The sequence below is a fragment of the Leuresthes tenuis genome, unplaced genomic scaffold (assembly GCF_036924035.1).
Source record: "Leuresthes tenuis unplaced genomic scaffold, fLeuTen1.0.hap1 SCAF_10, whole genome shotgun sequence".
NCBI classification, from domain to species: Eukaryota; Metazoa; Chordata; class Actinopteri; order Atheriniformes; family Atherinopsidae; genus Leuresthes; species Leuresthes tenuis.
In genome coordinates, this window is record NW_027325364.1 from 12,652,611 (window position 1) to 12,677,510 (window position 24,900).

The following is a 24,900-nucleotide window of genomic DNA, read 5'->3' on the forward strand; positions in this document are numbered from 1 at the left end:
ATTACAGTGAAGCGAATTAACTTTATTCATCTATTGCATTTTTTAAGATTCAATCCCCAACTGGATGATCCTCCCATTATTCAGAACAATTATGCCATTAGAGGCCAAAATTAGACCCCAATGAATTATTTTGAACAGCACGTCGATGACTCTGTGTTCGTAGAAACGGCTCCGTGCACAAACCAACATGACGTCCTCATGTCTGGAGCAACTCTAAACACCACACCTGAAAAGTGGAAGACATTTTCTCGGAATATTATCCACATGACCGACGTCATCTAAGTTGGGTTATGTCCAGGTTATCCAAACATTCAGATGTTCTGGGCCTCAAACACCAGAGTTCAAATAGTGGCAGAATCCATGACCAGAAATCGGTTCTACAAAGTAAGAAATTCCACTTAATTTTTCAATGACCTTGATGTGTTAGATGAGGACAAAAGCAAAGATCTCCTGTGTAAAGTTAGGCTGCTCCTAGACAAAGGGAGGCAAGGATGTCTAAGTCTGCCTAGAACAGAAAAATTGTCCATTGACGAGCAAATGGTTCCATTTACAGGTTGCCACCCTGTTCACCAGTGTGTAAAGAGCAAACCATATCCGACTGGACCAAAGGTTTTTGCCCTGGCCACACCAATTGGTATGGTCTTAGATTTTATGATCTACCAAGGCAAGACCACCTTCAGAGTCACAGAGGGACTGTGCATTGGAGAACAGGCTGTCCTTTATTTGGCCAGTCTCTCTCTCACCTGAGATTGGTGTGTTTCAAAGAAGGAGAATTGCTCCGCAAATGTGATGGCACACCCCGGTCCCAAGTGAGCTGGCCGTCACACCCGAGGATCGCAAGGAGCCTCAGCACCTGCCTCATCTCACCTCATCTCTGGCACCTGTGTAGGATACTACTTAAAGCACTCTGTTTACTGAATGAATGACTGTACATGTCACACAAGACTGCACTGCACATAGCCCTGGAGACTCCTTTTATTTCATTTTATGTGCCCTGCTGGGGCCATGTCCCCCTTTTGTGTTGATTTAAGTCTTTATATACTGTTTTGTTATTGTCTAAACAGATGCAGTTATTATGCTGACATAGATATTTTCTTTGGGATTTACTGATTGTCATCATGGTTTAGTCTCACATGTATGGCATTAAAAATAAGAACTTTTTTTTCTTAATTGTAATTATATGACCATGCCAATCCACACTGCACGTTTTGGAAAATCATGACTCCATAGTTAAAGAATTACAGTTCAGAAGTGTCAGGGCCCAAACTGTTGAGCAACTAAAATCATATCGAGCAAGAATGACAAAACACTTTACTTTTAAAAGAACGGCAGCTGTTCTGCTCACTTCCCAAACACTTCAATTCTCCAATTCTCGTCCAATTCTCTAATAAAAATAAAGTTTCAAAAATTGAGATTTTATAAATAGAAATGTGTTAAGCAATAATTTTTCAGATAAGATGTTAAAATATTCACAAGATTCACAAAAAGTTTTCAATCTTTACATTATAGGCTGTTACCTTTGAAAATGCAGTCCAGTAATAGTCTGTGTTCAGTCCAAGATAACAGGCAACACACTACTGAGATTTAAAAGATATTTTTAAGATATATAAGAAATACTTGTGAGAAGCCTCTAAGTTACTTTTTTGTGTGTTGGTAATAGGCCACGCTTGAGCTGCACAGAGGAGCCATCTCAAGCTGATAATGTGGAAAAACTGCAGCAGCAAATGATGCAAATGAGGCACACGATCTTCAGAGGTTCTTAGTGTTCCTCATCAGATCCTAAGCGGAATTGGGCAAAACGCAGACTGTTTGGGAGTATCCCTCTTCTGTGTATTGAAATTAAAGAGTGCTCATAGTAGACTTAACTTTTTTTGGATCTATATTTATGAGCAGCACAGTTTTTATTAAGCTTTTATGAGGTCTCAAGGTGTTGGAACTGCAGCTACGAACTTCAAACATTTTGTAAGGTAACACTAAGCCCAAATAGCTCACATAGGAAAAGCATAAAGTTGGATAAGCTTTCATCCCACAGGGTATAGTGAGGCTGAGCTCAGGCCTGCCAAGAAAATCACTTGCTGTTGCTGAGGTTTCTGGTTTTGTGGTGAGAGTTAGTTTAAGCACCAGTACATCAAAAACATATCTAGCCACCTGTGTTGTGACTGCACAGAGCCTAATAATGCCACATTGAGTTAGGCTTGAAAATGAGACTTTTCTCCCTGCATCCTTTTCTTTTTCAACTAAAAAGAGGCTAAATATCTGTGGTATAGAAAGACTGCTCAGTCAAGCCTTGTTTTGGTGCTAATTAGTCCAATTACCCATCCCCGTCTCACACAGCTCTAAACAAAGGCGAGCAGCAGCTCTGCTCAGCTTAACCAGCCATGCAGTTTGATGTGTGGTAGTGCTGAAAAGCTGGCGAAGCCTCTAGTTACAGACACAGACGCAGGCTACTTTAAACAGTTTCGGGGCATCCTTCCTTCAGAGGATAAAGCTGCATGCTGCCTTGTCTTTTGAAACATTTTGTGTATGTCCCTTTAGCAAGACTGTGACACAGAAACATGGTTTTGTGCATTAAGTGTCAGATTGCAGTGTGGAAGTAAGATTCCCACAGCCGTGCTTTCATAATAAGAAATGCTTTAGGACATGTTCCATATTGCTCCCTGCATTGTGTGATAACAGATTTTGCAAATAGGTGTAAGTGAACTAGTTAGATACAGCTGAGCAGAGAACTGCAAGGAAATTTGTTTTTGGGAGCATATGAATAGTTGATTCCTCAACAACAGACTCTTTACAGCAGTGGTTTATTATCATGAAACTATGCACATCTTCTCACAGTCCTTCCTCTTTTATGAATAATACAAATAATACCATACATTAGCATTTACAAACATTTTGAATATTCAGAAATATTGATACAATACTGTGGTCACACCAGAACTATATTCTAATGGCGGACAGAAGAAAACATTTTAATTTTTTTATATATTTGTACCTCACGTTTGAGCGACAGTGATATTTCACCAGTTTTTACAACAGAAAACAAGATTACTGTGGTGGTGTCATCAAATCCTCATGTTTAGTGTCCGATGAGGGAATGGTAAATGCCGCTCCTCTTATTTTTTTTCTCTAGATTTGTACAAGCTGAGACTAAACAAGACATGAAACATAGTATTACAATCTCTATACCAGCTGCTAAAATGAAGGTGGTGATCAAAACCTACATCCAAGAACCCGTAGCTGTTTATTGTTTTGTTCCGTCTTAATCATTGGAACATTGAGTTTAAATATGGTAATGTCCCCATTTTCTGCAGATAATGCCTGTTTTTGATGTATTCTTCCCATCTGCAGCTGTTCCCAGAAATGCTGTTCGTTGAAAACAGAGCAGGCAGCAGAGCCTAGTGGTTGTTGTTTCAATGGAGTTTTGCATGCTATGGCCAGGCCGGCTGTTTGCTAACTTCAAATCATGCTTTTTCTTTTGCAAATGCCCTGCTTGTCTCAGTGAAAACTGCAACAAACAATTTGGCCAAAAGCTACAAGATACCGAGTGAATCTACATTGTGGACAGAAATGTGGATTCAATTAAATGAACAACATCACCGATGTCTATCAAGCCGCATGGAGTAAACAGAAAGGAGAGAAATACAGGGTACTTGGGGCCATCAGCTTTTGTTAGAAAAAAAGATTAAAAATCATCAACTGTAATAAGAAGGGGACATAGCCTCTGTGATATCCAATTCTGTTTGTGGACAGCCATCTGAAGAAAGGGAAGAAGCAAGTGCTAGTTTTTTAACATGGCCATGAAAACTATGATAATTCTTGGTATGGTGATTGTCTCCCCTTTAATGGACAAAATAAATTTACCAACTTTTCATGTTCAATCTAAATGTTCTATTTAATGTTAAAATCAAGTGAATTAAAGTTAAACTACTGACAAGAAAATAAGAATGTACTCACGAATAAAAGACTTGATATCAGAGTCCCTGGAGGGTCCTGAGCCCAAGTAGCTGAACAACAAGCCATAAATAAAGTGAGCTGAGCACACAAACGAACAGCAAAGCATTGCCAACATTACTGACAAATAAGACAAAGAAACCATCATGAATCAAAACAATGCAACTCTTGTTCTTTGGTCAATTACCCCAGCCTGTCGACCTCTAGTGGCTTGACGATCACTCGCATAGAAAAAGAGGACAGTAAACTTTTTTCAAAGCAAACTTTTGATATGGCATAGCAAGAAAAGTACAAGTGCACTGATGATGGCACAAAATGAGGTCCTGTTTGCATGCTGATTTAATGTTGTAGTTTACTGGGACACAAGAGGGAACTGAGCTCCCTTTAATTAGTTCATGAACCAATTCCAGCAGTTTTTCTGCTGTGGCAAGTCATAATCATGGCTATGTTCAAAATCACTTACTATTCACTATATACAGGGCTGCATCATGAGTTTCCCATTTCATAGTGCTGCCCGAATGCAGAGTGAGACTTTATACAACATACAGTGTATTCTAATCAAGCAAATATAAACCAAAATGCATTGTGCCAAATGAAAAAGGCTGATGACCAAGCAGACCTGCAGCAGCTCATATGAAGGGGAGTAATTTTCTGTTTTTCATTGTGAAGAAGCTTTTATGTTTTTATTGTTATTTTATGTTAGCTGTTTGTTTCTTAATATTGATTAATATTTCTATGATATACTACAGAAAAAACGCATATTAAGTGACATGAAAATGATGCATTTAATTCATTTAGATTAATATGAACAGAGCAGAAAATCAAAACACTAATGGCTCAAGGCATTTAGCATTTATCTACTGGAAGGTGGTGCACACAGTACATCATACAAATACATACCAGCATTGACAGGGCGCAGGGGGTGTTGCAACACGATCAGTACATCATTGCTGAAAAATGACTCAGTTGTTGTCCAAAAACATCGTCATTATGATAATATAGACCACTCTATATTACTCTACAGCTAACTCCCTAAACATGAAGAACAATAAGCGGGTGAGTGTTACTGAAGTGAGTGATTTTGAACACAGCTGATGTCTGCTATGAAAAAGGTCTTTTGAGGCCCACCCTCTCTGGAGGGGGAAACCAGTTATCACTCTCCACTAACTTTGTCTTGAGAGTCTTCTGTCCAGGTAAAGAGTAAAGCTCTTCCTCCAGCATAGCTATGCCGTTACCACAAAAACCCATGAAGGTAAGTTGATTATGTCTGGGTAGAAAATACAATCTGATTACTTGCAAATAACAGTTTTGTCTCTCTGTCCTTAAGTACTGATTTATAAAACAAATTGGATTTTCCTGCAGTTGGAATTTAGCCTATGAAACTTTGAAGCATCTTTTACTTTGCTACTTTGGTTCACCTAACTAAAGACAAAACTAAAAATAAGTGGTACAATCAGGATTTTAACTAGCTAAGCCTTCAGAGCATTTTGTAGACGAAAAGCATGTGAATATTAGACCAGTGTTCACAAGAAATATGAGTCTAATCTAAGTGAGTAATTTATGGTATACAGTATGATGCTATCGACAGAGAAGATCAGGGCTTTAGGCTCTTGCAGGTCCCATGTAAGTCTTAGCGCTCACGGTTTGGTTATTCAGATTATTTGTTTGATTCCATACCTTAAATATTGATCGATGTGGTAACACGTGCTTGTTTTCCACCTCATACTGTACACAGGATCACTTCTCAGTGATGGCTAACCAACACACACTAAAGTAGCTGCTGAGAAATTAACATCCCCTACCTTCTCTCACATAGTTTATAATTGCAGAGCTAACCTCTCAGAGGAGCGCCACAGAAATCGAACCATAGCGACCCTCTGCCAGTGATCAAAGCCTACCCAACCCCGACCCTAGAGACGAGGGAAATGAGAGAGGGAGCGGGAAAGAGAGAATCCACACATACCATATCACATCTCAGCCAGAGCTACCTGCTTTACATATGAAGCACACCCTTTAATTCCCATGAAATCATGGAGGAAGCAGTTATTGCAGCAAAGAGAAGAGGAGGAAGTGATGTGGAACGGCTTGAGGGGCCATGACAGAGAATCCTTCATTACGTACTGGTCACAGCTTTAGCACATTACCTCTGTGAAAACACACACTCTCACCCCTGGGTGTAAAAGTCAACGAGGGAAGATTGTCTCATCTTATGTCTTCTCTTTGTGCCTTTTACAAATGTGGTATTGTTAGACTTAACAACATATGCAGCTTCAGTTTGTTGTACAGACCAAAATCAGTTTGGTTAAGATCTTTCTGGATCATAAAAGAAGTTAAAGGGGACCTATGATACTCATTCCAGCTCTGTATTATTAATCTATGACTCAGTTATAGTAGTTGCATGATTCACACTTGACAAAAAATGTTATCTTATATTGGCCCTTTACGTACAAGCTCAATTTATCCAACATTGAAACATATCGTTTTACTCCCTGTTTCCTCAAGAGCCCCTCCCTGCCTTGAGGAAGCCTTTGCTTGTGAGCGTCATCTGAACCTCTTGCCAATGTGTGGTGAAATCAAATGGGAACTTCTCAAAAACATCCTTACATGATCAAGCCTAAATCTGACCAGGAATATGGCAGCATAAAACACCCACTACAACAATGATTACTGTTGGAACTCTCAGTTTAGTAAATATTACACTCTTTACCTGCTCGTTTTATAACATCACAGTGAATTTAGTCTTTTTTTCACAATTTTTGTCCATTTGTCCCTCAACTGTGATGCTAAAGTCAGTATTTTAAAACATCTGCATATCTGCGTACTATATTTTCAAGAAAAAGAGCAAAAGAATGATGGATAATGGTATAAGATAATATTTCAAGAAGTTTGACCATTTCTCTCCATGCTTTGTTAGTTTTGGACTCAACCTGTCCAATATCTGTCATATTTCCCACTAACCTGACCCAAATCTATCTATCCTTTGTTTCCCCGTCCTCATTGGGGTAAAAAGATGAATCGTCACATCCCATCTTGGTCTGTGATCAGTGAATCAATTAATGAACTCACCTGCTTTTATAGAGGTAGCTCACTTAAAGCAACATGATCTTAACCACCGAAGAGTATTATGAGGCTATTAAGTCTGACGAGTGGAAAGAAAAGGCTCTCTTAAGATGTCCTCTTCCACAGAAGGGCAATGTGTTGTTTGGCAAGACATCACAGGAGAAGCATCCTGACTCATCTATCAGATCCATGTAAATCCATTCGCTTCTCTATTCATTTGTAGATGCAATTCAAAGAACAGTTTGCAGGAATAGAAGCAAAAATATTTCAGAAAATATCTGCATCACAACAATTTAGAGGAACAGCCACGATAATCAGTTATTACATATTCAACTAATTTTATTATCATGTGGCTTTCCTCTCATGAAGCATGTGCTATATTTCTATAAGTGGATTAATCCACCACGTTAGTACAAAGCAAGTATTACATGTCGGTACATCTGCTTTATCTGCTTTTTATGAATAGGTTGGAGTGTCAAGGAGGACCCTCATTGTTTTGGGGTTTTTTCCTCTCCCTTCACTGTGTTATATGCCTTTTTAGTGTGTGTGAAAGGGTTGCAAATCTACTAAGCTCAAAATCCAAACCAAAGGGAGTCATTGTTTCAGAAATGCCTTGTTGGCAGTTCAGGTTAATTTTCTTGTTGTACTTGTCCTGCACCAATCAATTGACATATGAGAGTCCCTTTGGAAGGGCAGAAGCCTTAAAGAGACAGGAGTTATGTGTTGCTGCACAGCGTCTGAATAAAAAACACTAAAATATAGAAGTCTTTGTAAGCAGACCCCCAAATACAATTATGAATATGCTCTTTTGTTATAAATAAATAAATAAACATTTACTTTACAATCAAATACACGCAGAACTAGCATCGTTCCAAATTAATCTAGTTTGCATGTTTGGGTGCTAAAGTAAGATTGTTACAATGCAAACATACTTAACTTCAGCTAAAAAATGGAATTAATAAGTCTATTTTTTTATGTATCTTTATAACAGATGTTCTCATTTAGACCTAAAGATCAACAAACCTAAACTTCTCATTTCCAAAAATAGTTCTTTCCTTATTAGTATCTCAAGGGTTTTGTCTTGCTGCATAATACAATTTCAATTAAATTGATTGTTGCCAGGCAGATTACCCACTGATGGTCAGTTTTATCCATCTATTCATTTATAGCCAAATCAGTGCTCCTATTGATCTCTAGTACTCTCTCTCGTGTTTGTGTGGTTTTCATGGACATTTAAAAAGCACATTGCAAATGAATATTTCATTTACTTTGTCATCATCCATATTTGATAAGACATAATTTGGGACAGTTGAAATAAATAAGTGATCAGTAGCTCGTTTCTTGTTCATTTGTTAAACCTCTCAGCATACCAGATCATAGCAAAGAACTGTTTGCTCACATCACACAGATAGAATAAACAGTGGAAACACACTGAAAATCTATTAAGACTTTAATTTTCTTATTGCTTTTAGATGCATTTTGGACAAAAAAAAATTGTTTCTTTTGCATGAATAAGTTACATAATAAATAAAAGCAAACACATTTAATTTTGTCTCATTTTTCACCATGAGGCATTTTTAGCAGCAAGTGGCCAACTGAAGCATAGTTACCTTAAACACTCCAGTGACTGAAGTTATCGTTTCACGCTCAGTTTAAAACATAAGTGGTCAACCAGTTAAACTGTCTCAGGGGTGTTCAGGAAACTCTGCTCCAGTATTTGGAAATTAAATAAGGAACAATAAAAACACAAGTATCAGCCCTAAAGCAATGGAAGTCACAGGAGGTAGCATATTACTCTCCTGCCAATACATTTTCTTTTATTGTTTTTTTTTCTTGTAGCAAGCAATGCTTATTGATTGCTATGATTATCATAGCCATCCATCCACATTTACCTACATATTTTTTTTAGTCTTTGTCATTAAAGCTATACAAGAATTGCTTTATCATAAAGCTGTAGTGCTGTGCTGGATGTTTTTCCAATTCACAGATGATCTTCATTATTTGTTATTAGTTTTTCCTAAGAAGAGGAAACAAAACTTCTGAAACACTGTAATATCTGCATATAAACAGCTTGACATGAACATAAGCAGTACAATGTTAGATCTTGGATTTTTGTGGCCTTTACACAATCAAATCTAACAAAACACTTATCAGTCACTGAAAAGGGCCAAATTGATGCTGGTGGTACAGAAAATTTACAGTTGGTTCCTATATCATATATATAGACTGTATATATATCTTATATATATAATATGTTATACAAATGTTCAAAATATTAAATGGGTCAATCAGACCTCTCCAAAATGACTGATAAGAAATGCAGCCAATTAAGGTCAGAGTACTTTCTGTAAATAGGATCTTCTATCTGAATTACATCTATGTGGCACAGTAGAGGCTAATTGCAGCTAACCTCTGTCAGATTTTGATAAATTAATATAATTTCATTCAGTGGGGCTGAGAATCGACATAAGTCCCTGAAAGTATTTTATACAAACAAATAATATATACAAATAATATATTTCTGCATGACCAACAAATCATGTAGAATATAAAAAGGATTATCACTGTCACAGTTAACTGACTGATAGACACGAGTCTCACGACATGTTTCATTCATTCTATTATTCTGTGCTAATTCTACAATGCTCTCACGCTAGACATTATTGGTCTTTTTGTACTCTGAAAAGTCTAGTTTAATTTGTGGAATTAATTCACACTAAGTGAACAGGTGTGGCCTTGGTGTTGGGTTATAAATTGTGTTAAAACTGTCTTCGGTAGAAGCAGGATAAGCAACCCAGCACGGGCCAGACGCTGCTGGGGGTTAATCAGGGAACAAAATGACCACCTGTTTATGCAAAGTGATGAGGAAACTCTCACTCAGCTGATTGGTGCATTTATGCAGGAACTATTTTTGGTTGCGGTTGCCTGATTGCTCTCCTGGAAAATGGTGACTTGAGCAAGGTAACATGGTTGTTTTGATGATTATACTTAGTAACTTCACCACAGTTACTGCCTGCTGGCAGTGAAATGTCTGCTCTGAAATGTGGACACAGAACGTTTTTCTCTGTCTGCCATACATATCCTCTCACAGATCAACCTCGCAAACAGGCACCTTTAACTGTAAGCAAGCAAATAATTACAAGTGCATTTGGCATTAATGCTGCTGAACATACATGGAAGCATTTGTATGTTGACACATACAGATAAAAGCAGACTTGTGTGCCCAGTCACACATCAGATACACAGAAAGCACACATACCTAACATACATTCATAAGCACATTTACACAAGCACATACACACTTCTTGTTTGAGGCTTCTGCCAGCTTTCTCCCTCCGCATGCCGACTGTGTGTCTGGCACTGGGGTGAAGGTCTGGAGCCACACACAAGCTGTGAGCTCTCTATGGCTTTTACACACTCTGAATGGGCTTTATGAATGGCTGGGGCTCAATGACTGAGTCAATATCAGGGGCCACACTCAACCCAATCTGACAACAGGGTTTTGGAAATAAGTCAGAAACAACATTCTCCCAGTGCAGCCAGGAAGCATGTTTAACTTAACATGCCCCCAGGTTTTCTAGTGTTTTGCACCGCAAACATTGCGCTGGGGAGTGTGTCAATCCATAGATGTGTTGCTTGTTTGCCATTTCTGGCTGGCCCAAGTACTTTTAAACAGCACTCTGCAACAAATCCAGCCCTCGACATTGCGTAGAGCCAGTGACTGACAGCCCCTCAGTGATGGAGGATGGAGTCCTCTGTGCATAACATTGTGCCCTCAGCAGAATGTACACAGCTTTCCCTATTCATGACCATCAAAAATAAAAAACAAATGCTCAGCTACTGTACATACAATAAGGTTACAAACATGAATTAACAGACCTCTCCCAAGTCCTCACCACTTCTCTATCAATAGATCCAGCACTCGATTCACATTCAGATCTGAATCTAGGCTGAAATCTGGCTCAACAAAGGGAGCTTTTGGAGGGGTAAGAGGGCGGAGGCCAGACGAAAGGGTTTCAAGCCAGTCGGCGGCATCAAACAGTGTCGGAGCGCGTCGTTTCCGTGACTTCCCAGTGGATGGCAGAGGCGACGTACAGATGGGAGGAGGGGGAAGAGGAGGAACAGGGACGATCTGGCTTGGGTTTAGTACAGCAGGAGATGGAGGAAGCTCCAGCAAGAGAGAAGAGCAAAGAGGTGAAGGTAGGAAGTTGTCATACTTGTTGTGCTGCTGGGAAGGCTGGGATTGTTCAGTTTGAATGGAAGGAGAAGGATCGGGGGATGAGTGGGCAGGGGATTTATGATCAAAGACATTAACAGAGCCTGGAAGAAGGGCAGTAAAAGGGATTAGACACAGGAAGAAATACGAGTGTCATTTAAGTTTTATTCTTAATTAATTGTGGGAAACGCACCATCACAATTAATAGGCTCATCTAGAATGTCATCAATGGACTGTCGAGGGTCCATCTGTTGCCAAGAGAGAGAAAAGATACTTAATTCTTACTGAAGAAAACAACCTCTTGGTGAACTCCTGTTTATCTACAGACTCCAACCTGTGCTCTCTGGATAGCTTCCTGTAGTTCTTCCTCCAAGCTGCGAACGCAAGGCAAGGTTTGAACAGGACTTGCTGTAATCTGCACTGGCAGCTCAAAGTCATGGCAAATCACATCACATGGCTGGCAGCAAAACACCTGATTAGAAAGCAGAGGTAAATTAGTTGACAGGTGGCAATGAAAGCATGCTCACATATATGAGAAATGATCTGTAACAGGGTGCACTTGAGTGTGCCTCAGAAAAGAATTCTTTACAGTATGTGCATTTAAAGGTGTCTGTACATTGGTGTGCATGTTTACCTGAGTAAACATCACCTCTGTTTGTACATTGGTTTCTGGATTCCCTCTAGAGCATCCAGGATCCTGTTGCAGGAACGGATGAAGGGATCCGTCACAGGACTGGTTGATATGAAGTTGGTAGAAGCTCATTAATGAGGGTAAATCTACACAGCAGTCACCCCAATAAATTAAGTGTTTTCTAAACCTTGTGAGACCAAAAACTTAAGCCTGTCTGTCCTCACCTCTTTGCCTGTGTGCATGGAGCGTTCCCTTGGCCTGCTCCTTATCCTCTCCCTCATCTCTAGCTCCACACTCAGCTCTCGCTGCTGTTGCTGCTGCTGCTGACTCTCAGTTCTCCAAGGAGTCTCACACTGCAAGGGTGAGGAGGACGACATGGGAAGACTTGGACTTGGAGTTCCTGAGGCAGTGTTGGCAGGAGCCAAGAAGACTGTGCTGGTGAGACCACACTGTTCACCTGCCAAACTGACTGACGCAGGATTTGTAAATCCATTAGGGACAGCGTTCAGAGTTCCAGTTGGAACTCTGTTTGGAGTGTCACAGAGAATCTCTTTAGGAATCCCCCCATCTTGGACAAACAGCTGTTGGCTCGGGCTGCTGCTGGGTGAGTCTGGTCCAGAGCTGGGGCTTGAGCCAGGGCTCTGGCTGGGTGGCAGGGGGAGAGAGGGAGTGAGGGGCTCCACACTCGTGCCCAGCTGGCAGAGGGGAGTAGGGGTGAGGCAAGCACGGGGGAGCTGGAAGGGGCGAAGACGCTGCAACAAAGCAGGCTTGGTGCCAGAGACGGGGAGGCCACGTTTACGCAGCTGCTGCCTCAACTCCGACACCTGACGGAGGAAAATGGTGGGGATAGAGAGCGTCATAATTTCTTCATAATAATCAATCAATTTTCAGACATTTTTAAGACTTATCAGAGTAACTCTTGTCTGATAGGCATGTTTTGTCTTACTGTTAAATCAACAAGGTTTGCGGGGAGAATCTCAGGTTTGGATGCAGGGTTTGTGTCAGTGGGAGTGTGGTTTGTTGTGGCAGGAACAGGCTGGAGATTCAGTGGCATGGCTCCAGAAGACTTTGTAAGATCATTGTGATCTCCACTATAGGAGAGACAGAAACATTTACTCAGCCAAAACATCAGAGGATTTATTTCTTTTTTGATTAAAACAAAGCTCTGCGTAGGTTTGATCTCGCTGACTAAGCTGACACTTGGTCAGCACTGTATTTGCACACATACCTGGGTACAACAGTGAGCTGCTGTTGTGTTTGTAGTTGTTGTTGTTGTTGTTGTTGTTGGTTCTGCAGGATTTGAAGCTGGAGGAAAACCTGCTGCTGTTTCAGGAGATGAGAATAGGCTGGATCCAAAGACTGGGAAGGGCTCTTCTGTTTGGCTCCTCCCACTGGATGTATACATGTTTTCACATGAAACAATGCACCACAGGAGAATACTTTCCTTTATTACGTTTCCTTTTTAGATAGATGTAGAAAACTAGAACTGCATATCAGTACCTCCAGTCCCAGACCCTCCCCTTTGGTCTGGAGGAATGTACTGGTGATACTTGAGTTTCCTCATTTTGGGTTTGGTATCCCGCGGTTTCCGTGGGCGAGGAAGATGGTTGAAGTGTAGGGAAGGGGGCATAGATGAGGAGCAGGTGGGGCTGGGAGGCCGAGCTGTCTGTAAACACACATATGGCCTATACTTTCTTAAACTGTCAGGGTATTTTACAATGACAGTATTTGCCTCGTGTTAAGGTTACACATTTAAAAGAAATGTGTAAATGCTCCACAAATCCCCCAATGACAGAGTGCACTGGTACTGACATGTACCCGTGCGGCTTGTGTGAGAATATATTAACCTACATGGCAAATACTGAGCTCCCCTAGATGTACATTTGACAGTAATGAATGCAGAGCAGCTTACAGCAGAGCCTTGTTATTGAAAAAAAACATGAGTGTGATCGTCCTGTTAGATTAAAGACCTCTACAAGGCTTTTTTTATGCCCTATGTTGTATACCTGCTGAGACTGCCACCATAGCAAGCACATTCAGTGCATTTTTCAGTAAAAAAAAAGACCCAAAAAAAATCCCCCTAGTTACCTTTGGCAGTAGGGGAGTGGTCTGAGAAGTCAGAATCATCCCATTTGGTCTCCCAGTTGTTGCCATGGAGTTTGACTCACCCAGCGTTATACTTGCAGGCTGTCTTATGCCTGCGGTTGCTGGGAGCAACGTTAACCCAGACTGAAAGCAGAATATCAGAATATCAGACTGACACATGAAGCTATTTATAAACTCATATTTAGTAATAATATATACTGTTTTTAACAGACCATACTAGTTTAAAGTAATTTGTTCAACTGTTTCTCACCTGTGAATGACTGGGACTACAATTAAGTGCCGGACCCACGGCTAAGCAGTCACTCAGTGACTGGTCACCTGGGAGTCCTGGCAAAGAGGAAATGGCTGGTGTCTGGTAAGCGCCATGTTGCTCAGTGGTTGAGGAAGAGGAGGAGGAGATGTCATCTTCGAAGACATCAGCGGGGAAAGAGGCAAGACCTGAAGAAATAAAAGGTTAAAGAAGGCTAGATTAAAAGATGAACAAATGAGAATGGGTGGAGAAATAATAAATTGCATGCAACTCTGTCAATGTGTGTCAGCTGCATGTTGACTCACATCTCTCGAGGGGCAACGCGTGTTCATGCTGTTGCTCCGCAGGTGCAGGTGGACGATGGATCCTCTCAGTGAGGTCCTGTGCCTGCCGAGACTTCCTCTGCCTCTGGGCTCCACACACAGTCCTCTCTACGGGTGGAAGACAAAGGGAGGGATGGTGCAGATGAAAGAAGAGGACAGATGGGAGAACAGCAGAGAGAGATGAGATCGGAGAAAGAGAAGCAACAGGATTTCAGAGCATATGTGATGTGAGCGTGCACAACAGTTTTGCCACCGGCAATCAGTCCCAACTCAAGCCTGCAGAGGCATCAGAAAATAGTAAACACTTCTGCCCACAGGGGAATGTATTCCCTTGGATATGTACACACAACATTTTAAAATGTCAGAAAAGGACTATTCGGAAAATTAGATATTTTGAAAACCCAGATGAAAAATAGTCATTTTGAATTAAAAGAAAAGTTAGAGCATGTGAGAAAGAGGAAGAGGAGAGATAAAGAGAGAAAAAGAGATAAGAGAGAGTGAGATGTCAGTATTAGCAGAAAATTATGACTGATCCCTGGATTGGTGGGTTTATCATGTGCTGTCAGTCACTGATATAGTTGCTGTCTGCTCATAATGCAGCGCTGGAGTGTGCAGCAAGGTCACATTTCGATTTAACTGACAGCCAATGAAACACAGAGTCCTTGTTGCAAAATTTACACAGTTAATTTCTTTGCACGGTTACTGTACAGCAGGGCAGTACAGATATGATATACCACAGACAGAGAATGTAAGAGGGCGGGATGAGCATTATTGTGCAGTACGCTGGGAGCATACAGGGTAAACCAAGAAGGAGACGGCAACATCACTGTCAGCATGGTTTCACCTTGTGCAGTTTCAGTGTTCAGACCACCAGGGGGCAACTTCTGAGGGGCACCATCGTCAGTTAGACGCTGAATCAGGAAACAGCAGGTCAAACCAATACTCAGGTCCCAATGATAACAGTGCAGTTAATTCAGCGAAAAGTTTGAATAAAGTTCAACTTTATTGTGGCAAAATTCAGGTTAATTCAGGTTAATTCCGCCATGGAATCATTGCATTGTCTTTGAAGCAGCTACGAAATGCTGTACTACAAAGAGTCTGGATTGAAAACTAATACAAATGAGGTATTTTTTTAATAATTTCTCAAAACTGATATTAAATTCTTTCAAACTTTTGCAATTTGGTCTTAATTCGTTTTCACAAATGCAATCCAAAACAAACATTAATTTAAAGAATACATGACATTGGGTATTATTGACTAATAATGCGCCACTCACCTGGGCTTCACCCTGCTCTTTCTCTGTTTTTTGAGAGGGACAGTTAGATTTCAACCCTGTGTAGACACACAGATTTTACTTATTAGATAAACATGAAAAATACATTAAAGGAGGGATTGTTTTTCTCAATCCAGATATTCATCATGTTTTAGAGAGAATTAGCTTATGCATCAACTAAAAAATACTTCCAGCTTTCAACTTTTCCCTACAAATTTTCTGCATGAAGCATCACAGGGATGTTTTAGTGCTGACAGGTCGTCCAAATGTCTGAAGGACTGAAGTCCACCGTATGGCAGACGGAGACTGGTGTTTGTACTTCTAAACACTGAAGAAGAAATGTCAGTGAATTTCATGCATTTACAGATCTTCAGACAATGGATGTTAAGGAAATTTTGTGTGTTTTTATCCGTATCCTTAATGTTTTTTTTTCCTTTTAGTCCTTGTTTGTATCTGTAATTTCAGACATTCAGACTAAAACTCATATAAACAAAGTCAATAAATAAACACAGAATACAAATTATTTTATATTTCATGAAATAGTTCCCTCTTTATAATTGTCCTTGTTAATTAAATGCATGACAATCTAATTTCTTTTAGTGGTGCATATCTACAGATCCGACCACTGATGCACATGTACGCTTGTGCAGATTTATTCATTTGCATTAGAAGCATCATTTACCAAAATTGACACCATTCTATTCCCTAAATTCTAGTGTATATATGTTATAAACTTAATTAAAGCAGGTCAATGTTGTAAAATCTGCTAAAACACTAATTAATCAATAATCCACCTCTTTGGTAAAAGATTTTTAAAAAAGTAACTTGAGGATCTTTAATATGAAATACAACCTGCAGCCATAGTGCAGATGAATCAATCATAAGGGTAATAAAACACAAAAACTAACCTGAGTCTGCATTGATTTCACTCAGCCTTCGGTTCTGAATCCTCAACTGAAGCACTGAAAGACAAAATAAAATGTGTGAGCTGTGTATCCAAATGAAGAAGAAGGTGTAGAAAATGAAATAAAGAAAAGGAAAGAATAAGAAGACAAAACAGAGGATGAAATAGAGGAAATGAAGAACATTGCTGATCCAAAAATGATTTAGACTGATATCAGTGAATGAAAAAGAATAGAAAAATATGTGGAGACAGATATTAATCTGAACTGAAGAAAGGTAGAGTTAGGCAATGTAAGACGGCACACTTACTGCTAAATGATATGGCCTAGAAACTCATATTACCCATGACTTTGCATTGCTGGTAGATTATATATCTCTTTGAATGTCTGACCTCACCACATAAATTCACATACACATTCAAATTCAAACACACATTAAGATCCAGTACACACATAAATAGGTGAAGCAGGGTTGGGCCTGTGATACATTTCGGTTTGTACTGAGACCTGAGAGACCTGAGGAGGGGAGGGCAGGACTGCATGGGGGGTTGAGGGCAGTAACTATTTATCTCTCAGTATGTCTATTTCTGTTGGTCCCATCCCCCCTTTCAGCTGTCCCGCTCTCTCCAGAAGCCTCTCATACATCCTCTCCTGCTCACGTCATGCTCATTTATGCTGCTAACTACACTCTTCCTGCTTTCCTGCCTCTCTGACAACTCAGAACAAAAGTTTACAAATCCGGGGTTAAAGCTGATTTTCACACTGAGCTCTGCGCTCATAACAAGACGGGGAGGCAGTGATTGTCAGCTACGTTTCAGTCATGTATTCTGTATTTGCACATAAAACTCGAACTCCACTTTTGAACTAATTAGTTTTCACATTGTTACATATTATTGTTGCTCAAGGACCACGTTGTACATAACAGGACTTCTTTTTTTTAACAGAAAGCAGTTTAGTTGTAGTTTAGTTTACTATTTTAGGCTTAAAATACTCTTGGTGGGGGTGGGGTGTAACTGACAACTTGTGATGGTGGTCCATCAAACATCTTATTTTAAGGGATTATAATACAAAAAGATTTAAGCTATGATTTTACCATTTGCATTACATGTTCACACTTGTATTAAAACATTTGCAATGTAAACAGTTCGTGCTTAAGGTCAAAACATGATTGCTCGAGCTCAGCTGCAGTATGTACATTCATGATTTCAAACAGAGCAGCTGCCTAAAGAATCACGTTTTCCAGCAGCTGCTTGTATACCTAGGGAACTGTCTGTGTGTCATATCCTCGCCTTTCTATTTTGCAGTCATTTACGACAGCTGCCTGGGAATTCAGCAGCCGCTACAACTTGTAGAGAAACTAGCATTACATTATGCAGTGACAGAAAGGTTGTTGTTCGTCACAGTGTTGGATGTGTTCAGAGTATTAGTACAACGTCGTGTCAGACAGGGTTTTAGAATCTATTCACATCTGTGAGAGGTTAACATCTAGGTGCAATTTTGGTTTTCAGTCATATGTTTAAAGGGTCAAACGCTCTGACACCGTGGACTATGTGAGAAATTTTCAAGATATTCTGCTGCTTTCAAATTTCTCTGTGGGACATCTTTGTACCTACAAGTATAAGAGAATTCACTGCTCAGATGTATTAATATACAGTTAAGCTTTACTATCTTTACAGAAATTTGCATAAAGATGGAACTTGTGAGCATGTGAGTCTAGTTGAGCACATACAATGAAGTGTTTTGATGTCCATTCATGTTATCTGCGGGTGTCAGCCCAGCTTTGAAAGTTCAATTTTGTGTGCTTTCGGTCGGACTAACATGTCCTCATGCGTTTTAAAAGTCCGGTTTTGGTCAGGCTGACATGATTAAATTCTTCTTGTGTCACGTGATGATGTTAGTACCACCTCAATAGGGGTGAGATTGGGTGCTTATCGTCACAGCGCCATGTGAAGTAGAGGTGGCGCAGACCGGGCCGTAAACATCCCTGTGTGTATAAAGGCTGTCGGTTTATTGTTAGACTGAGAAGTGTTTGACATCTTTTCAAAGTGAGTCTGACAACTGTGCTCTACAGAGCTCACCCCAGTCAGCTGAGGAAAAGAAAAAAAAAGAACATGCTGTTGGTTTAACTATACTGATTCAGGTGGGACAGCCATGTGTCGTGTTTTTGCTGTCCCAAAGTTTTTCTGTGTGTATATTTGCAAATTATAAATGATTTTTTCCTCAGAAAACAAGGTCACTACTGTGTTGCTTTACACCCACAGGTAAAGACTCTCTGACCAATCAGTGGTCTGCAGTGTTTTCATGACACCCTTCCAAGTGAGCTGAGCCAAAACTGTTTAGTATTGCTCAGCTCACTTGGAACATATCTGAGGTAGTATTTAGTGTTGAGTCGAGTCATGGAAAAAGCAACATTTAATATTGCTTGCCTTTGAGCTAGCTTGGCACACATCAAACAGAGATGCTTAAAGAGACAAGAGCGACAACAGAGTGATTCAGGCAGAAGTTTTTTGAATGTTAAAGAATGAAAGCCTGCTATCTGAGACTCCCAAAATAAAGTTAAGCCTGTACATTAGCATTCATTTAAATAACCATTTCAAAAATCATCTGGCAATCACCTTCTTTAGCTGACACAGATTGCAAACATAATTCTAAGATAAATGTTTACTGATAAATTTAGACACTGGTGTGTTAATGCTAAGACTGATAGGATCCTTTGTAATGCCCTATTTTACGCTTATTTTGCATTCGGAATTCGTTTTCTTTTTTGGTGCATGCTCTTCTCATTGTCTTGTTGAAGCTGACATCAGAAACACTTCTGTGTACCACTGTAACTGTTGAACAATTTAGTGACAGTTGTTGGGTTATTTTCATATGCTGTCAGGCCAAAATAATTCAAATGTGATCAAGGCACATTCACCTTGATAATATTGAAGCTTTTCACCTTTTCTTTAAAAACAAGAACTTTTATTTCAGTGGTTTGACTATTGCTCACAAATATTTGACCTTATTTTTACGACCTTTGAATGAAAAAGAAATTTCCTTATCAAAATTTCTACACGTATAACTAACAAACTCAGCTGGGTCAGCTGTCTTTACATCTTTTCAAGACATCTTTGTCTGACTAAATCCTTTCTCTGCCGATCGCATGGCAGACAGTATGACTGGCCTTCAGATAATAACCTTGACAAACACTTTGCATATCTATGTTGCAAACTATCCCTGAGATGCAAAGCCACTGTTGTTGTAAAATTATTTCTTTGGGGCTTTAACTGGCATGATCTGCTTGACCCTCACCTGAGCGGAACTTGTTCCGGATGAAAAGTGACCTCTCGGAGGCCAGCAGAGTCATGGTGGAGAAGAGGCTGCGGCGGAGAGAGGAAGTGGAGCAGAGAGAAAGAGGAAATTCCTGGCGTTGCCCTACCAGGAGGAATGGACCCCTCTCCTTCTGTCTCTCGCTGTTGGGAATGCATTAGAGCAGTGGAAGCAGGGGAGACAGAGAGACAGATGCTTGTTAATTCACTGATAGACAAAAAACGATATTGATAGAGACGCACACAGCACCGCAGAGGTAGACTGTGGGAGAAATAGAGACGTCTCAGACCTAAAGGCGGACCAAACTCTATAGTGAGCAGCTCTGGCAACAGAAGGCCTCTCTGTGGACAGCCTGTCATAATCACACAGAGTCACAGAGGCCCACCCACAGACAGAGACAGAGCTAACCACACAGAATTAAACAGATAAGAGACCGAGCAAGGAGTCAGAGGAAGGAGAGGGGAGTCGAGCGTGCGTGAGTGACGGAGGCAGAAACCCCAGCAGATAACTCAGGCGTCAGGGCTAGAGGACACTGATTGTGATGGACAAACATGAACTCACAACAACTCTAGCATCGCACAACACATTCACACAGACCAAAAATGCATTGAGCGCTTAAAGAAGAGGGGCTGACTCTCAAATAGAGAGAGCTGGGAATCTGCATAAGCTGCATTAGTGCACACACACAACCTATTTACAATATTGATCTGAAGTGGCCAGCAGCAGAAAACCCAGAGGAAGACTGTTTGAGGCGAATGCACAAACACACACACGAACAAAACTACACACATGCTTTGGAAAATCTGAGTTTATGCATACTAATTCATCAAAGCGTTCTTCCTATTCCCAATTTGATGACAACACGCTTGTTTATAACATAAAGCTTCCAAAATGAGGTCATTCATTCATTAGTGCAATCAAATAACAAGAAGTTGATTGAGATTTCATGTCTGACACTGGTATTGTTTCACTACAGGGCACTGAGGCACAAGAAGACACTGAAAAAACTGAGAGAATAAAAGCAGGAGAATGAAAGAGAATACTTACAGGAAAAGGGAGAATTGAGTCCCTCGGGGGAAATTGGAGTGGATTTAAGATTAAATTGAGAGAGGTGCGAGACTGAGGAAGAGAGGGAAAGAGAAAACTTCGTAATGTGTTTAATGACGATTTCTTTCTTTCATGTTCTTATGTCCTTTTTTTCCTTTCGCCACTTTTTCACACTTCTCTGTTTCTCAGATTTTTTCCCAAAGCTTTCAGCGCATGGAGGAAAAGGATCTGTGGTTCCTTCGTCCCCTTCCGATAGAAACCTCTCTCTGCCTCTGCCTTGCCCCCTCTGCCCCTCTCCCTATTCGCCCCAAAGCATCCTGGATCCTTGGTGCCAACTGTGAGGAACTGTCAAACTTCACCCCTCCCCCTGGTTGTGAACTCCTCTTCCACCCCCCTCCCCTCTCTCGTAGCCAGCCACCCTCCCTGACACCTGCTGGCTGGTTGACTGGGACGAGACAGTAAGCGTTGGTGTGTCTCTTTGTACTTGACTTTCACAAAAGTGGAACCTCTGATGAAGTCAGCGCAGTTCCTTAATGTGAGGAGCTGAACTGACACATAATGTGATGGATAGAGAAGTGAAAGCAGGATAAGGAGACAGTTTATTGCACAGCCATGAGAGAAGCCTGCGAGTGTTTTGGACTCACATCAAATCATGTACTGCAGCAGGACTGCAGGCTCATATGCTCCTGTCAAGTTACCTTTGGGTCACCCTCTTAAAGTGATTTAGTAGTGTGTGTACGTGTGTGTGCGACGCCACAAAAAGTCACAGGTCAGTAAGTCACTGTCGGTCAGCATACTTTACAGTGTGTATCAGCACCAGTACCAAGCAAAATCACCACTTTTTCCTGGTTGTTCAAGCTCACCTGAGCAAACATGTAGGGGAGTGTTTGCCTGCTCTTTACACGTGGGGACGAGTGGCTTTGGGCTGCAGAGGGGGGAAAGTGGGGGAAGTGAGGTTGTAACTGGAGCACCTGTTCTATTGGTTTGACAGACAGGACGGCGTGTGCTGGTTCAGCAGGTCATAGAGAAGAGAGGGGAGGCGGAGAGGGTGATGCAGGGAAGACAGAGAAAAGTTGGAGAGGAAGGGAGGACGGGAAGAGAGCCGATAGGGACAGACAGAAAGAAGGAGGTTGCAGCCATTTTATCTGATGTGGAGAGAATGACGCTGACGTGAGGATCCACTAATCAGGGCACATGGGGCAGAGATAGCACTGCATGGACCAATTAAGGTTGCCATGGAACAAAATGGATCAACTAATGGGCCACAAAATGAATGGGAACCTAAATTTAATAGATGGTTATAGACAGACCGCTTTTTCAGATGCAATCCACCCACTCTGTCTGTGTGGTTATAAAACCTCCCCTTTGACAGCCTTTCCTCTCATTCACTGTAAGTGCATTTCTCACACACAAAACACACATAAACCCTGACTACACTGACAGCATGGCACATTATTGTTGGAAAGGTGATGTAATTGCTTTTTTCTCCGGTTACCCGCCACAGCAACAACCTCTCCTCTGCAGCCGGGACTCCCTTTCTGATTAACACCTGTTACCCTCCTTCTGACTCTCCCTCCCATCTCATATTTCAAACACACACAAATGCACATACAGACTCAATAGCGATAATCCTGCACTGAGTCTGATGAGACAGGAGACTTGCACATAGTTAACCTTTCTTATCTGAAATATCTTTTGTTTTTTTGTGTGATTCTTGACTTTGTCATCTTTTCATACAGTATATAGATGGACCTTGTAAATAAAGTCATTTAAAAAAAGAGGGTATACCCTCTCTCAATTCTAAGCTTTTAGTATTAATACATAAAAAAATATGGTCTTATCAGGTCTTGAATTAGATCAATAAAACCTCAGATGACAAACAACACATGATATGTTAACACCATGTCATTAAATATTTAACAGAAAGAAAATACAGAAGCAGTTTGTAAAATTACACCATATGATTCATCATGTTTTCCTAGGAGGGTAAGTAGCAACCAGGCACTGCTGGTCAGATCCATTTGATTGATGGTCATCAGCAAGAGTGAGCACCTCTGTAAAAGCAGCAGTTATGTCAGTTTGCAGGTGTGGAGAATTCAGGTGTGTGTTAGCATAATGCCAAGGAGGAAAGACCCCAGCAAGGCTCTTAGAGAAAAAAAATTCTGCTGCCCATCAATCTGGGAAGGGTTATAAGGTAATTTGCAAATTTGGAGTCTATCATTCTACAGAGAGAAAGATTATTCACAAGTAGAAAATATTCAAGACAGCTGTCAACCTTTCCAGGAGGGAACGTCTCCACAAATTCACTCCAAGGTCAGCACCTGCAATGCTCTTAAAAAGCCCCAGAGCTACATCTCAGACTATACAGGCCTCAGTTAGTTTATAACACTACAATTAGAAAAAGACTCAACTAGTATGGTTTGTTTGGAAGGGTTGCAGGAGAAAGCCTCTTCTCTCTTAAAAGAACAGCCAGCAGTAAAGTTACATCTGATCAAAGACAGATCAAAGTGGAGGTGTTTGGTCATAATGCACAGTAGCACATTTGGAGAAAACCAAACACAGTATATCAGCACAAACACTTCATACCAACTTATGACCAACTGGTAGAGGAGGGCTGATGATCTGGGCTTGTTCTGCAGCCACAGTACCTGAACACCATGCAGTCACTGAGTCCACCATGAACTCTTCTGTATAACAAAGAATTTTCATCTCAAATGTGAGGCCATCTGTACCACAGCTAAAACTCGGCTGAGACTGGATCATGAAACAGGACAATAATCCCAAACACAGCAGCAAATCTACAACAGAATGTCTAAAAAAGAAAGTTCTCAAGGTGTTGCAATGATTCAGTCCAGAAAACAACTCAACTGAAATGCTGGGGTGAGAGCTGTGCATAAACCAATGCTGCAAATATCAATGAAATAAAGTAATGATGTGAAGAAGAGAGGGCCAGAATTACTCCACAATGATGTGGGAGACTGATAACGTCATACGGAAAAAACATTAATTCAAGTTATTGCAGCTATAAGTGAGTCTACAAGCTGTTAGATAATTGTGTGTGCTTAGTTTTTCATACACTGCTTCTACATTTTGTCTTAGTTTTGTTGAATAAATGTGTCATTTGTTGTTGTTCATCTGAGGTTGTATTTTTAAACCTCGTAAGAACCTTTTTTTTTAATGACTATTTCCTGATACACCGAGCCTTAATATTAAAAGAGGGTATACTTTTTATTTCACTTTGAGGATGAATATATGAATTCATATTCATGTAAAAGCCTCCTCCTGTCTTCATTGTATCTGCAGAGTCGGAGTGTAGATCCAGCTCTTCAAAGGCTCTCTGTCTTCTGCTTTTCACCCTGGTGTAAGTATCCTTCCACCATTTGAGAGAGCTGAGACAGCATAGAGAATGAGCCAAACACATGCAGCTCATCGTAAGTATGAGTCTGCCCTCACATGGCTGAACTCTGCAATAACAGGCAGGTATATTAGACAAAAAAAAAAAACAGTCATGGTTCGTTTAGCCATCCATCATGTTGGCTCTCAATAGCAATAATGGGACTTGTGATATAACAGAGTTGATATACAACAAACATATCAAAGCCCAAATGTATCAAAGAGAATAAAAAGCTGAAACATACAAGTCTAACACACTTCATTACATCTGCTGCCTCTCTCTGGTCATTCATCATTGGATCTATTCTCGTCCCCCTCTCCACTCCTCCTCTACCTTTATCACTTCAATCACTTGGCAGTGTGCCTTGTGCCACTCAGAAGGCCCACTGCCCGTTCCACTTCATGCAACGCAAGCACAGTCTTACACACATACACGCA

General features: G+C 40.6%; 1 protein-coding gene across 1 annotated transcript; it reads right to left on the bottom strand.

The window, feature by feature from the left end:
• Positions 1-10,694: 10,694 nt before the first annotated feature.
• Positions 10,695-21,343, bottom strand: LOC140316316 (myocardin). The gene is made up of 16 exons (XM_072394099.1): positions 21,070-21,343; positions 20,005-20,165; positions 16,717-16,770; positions 15,812-15,867; positions 15,379-15,445; positions 14,517-14,642; positions 14,212-14,399; positions 13,944-14,084; positions 13,356-13,521; positions 13,084-13,246; positions 12,802-12,946; positions 12,080-12,679; positions 11,859-11,957; positions 11,559-11,696; positions 11,418-11,472; positions 10,695-11,328 (listed from the first exon to the last, which is right to left on the bottom strand). Exons 2-16 carry the CDS (start codon positions 20,057-20,059, stop codon positions 10,901-10,903), a joined length of 2,481 nt encoding a protein of 826 aa, XP_072250200.1. The 5' UTR covers positions 20,060-20,165; positions 21,070-21,343; the 3' UTR covers positions 10,695-10,900.
• Positions 21,344-24,900: the final 3,557 nt, after the last annotated feature.

Excerpts from the sequence above, each read along its gene's own strand:
- LOC140316316 (XM_072394099.1), bottom strand. The coding sequence starts at position 20,059 with ATGACTCTGCTGGCCTCCGAGAGGTCACTTTTCATCCGGAACAAGTTC. Across the intron at positions 14,643-15,378 it reads GAACACTGAAACTGCACAAG|AGAGGACTGTGTGTGGAGCC; the intron begins GTGAAACCATGC and ends TTCCACCCGTAG. Across the intron at positions 14,400-14,516 it reads CGCGTTGCCCCTCGAGAGAT|GTCTTGCCTCTTTCCCCGCT; the intron begins GTGAGTCAACAT and ends TTATTTCTTCAG.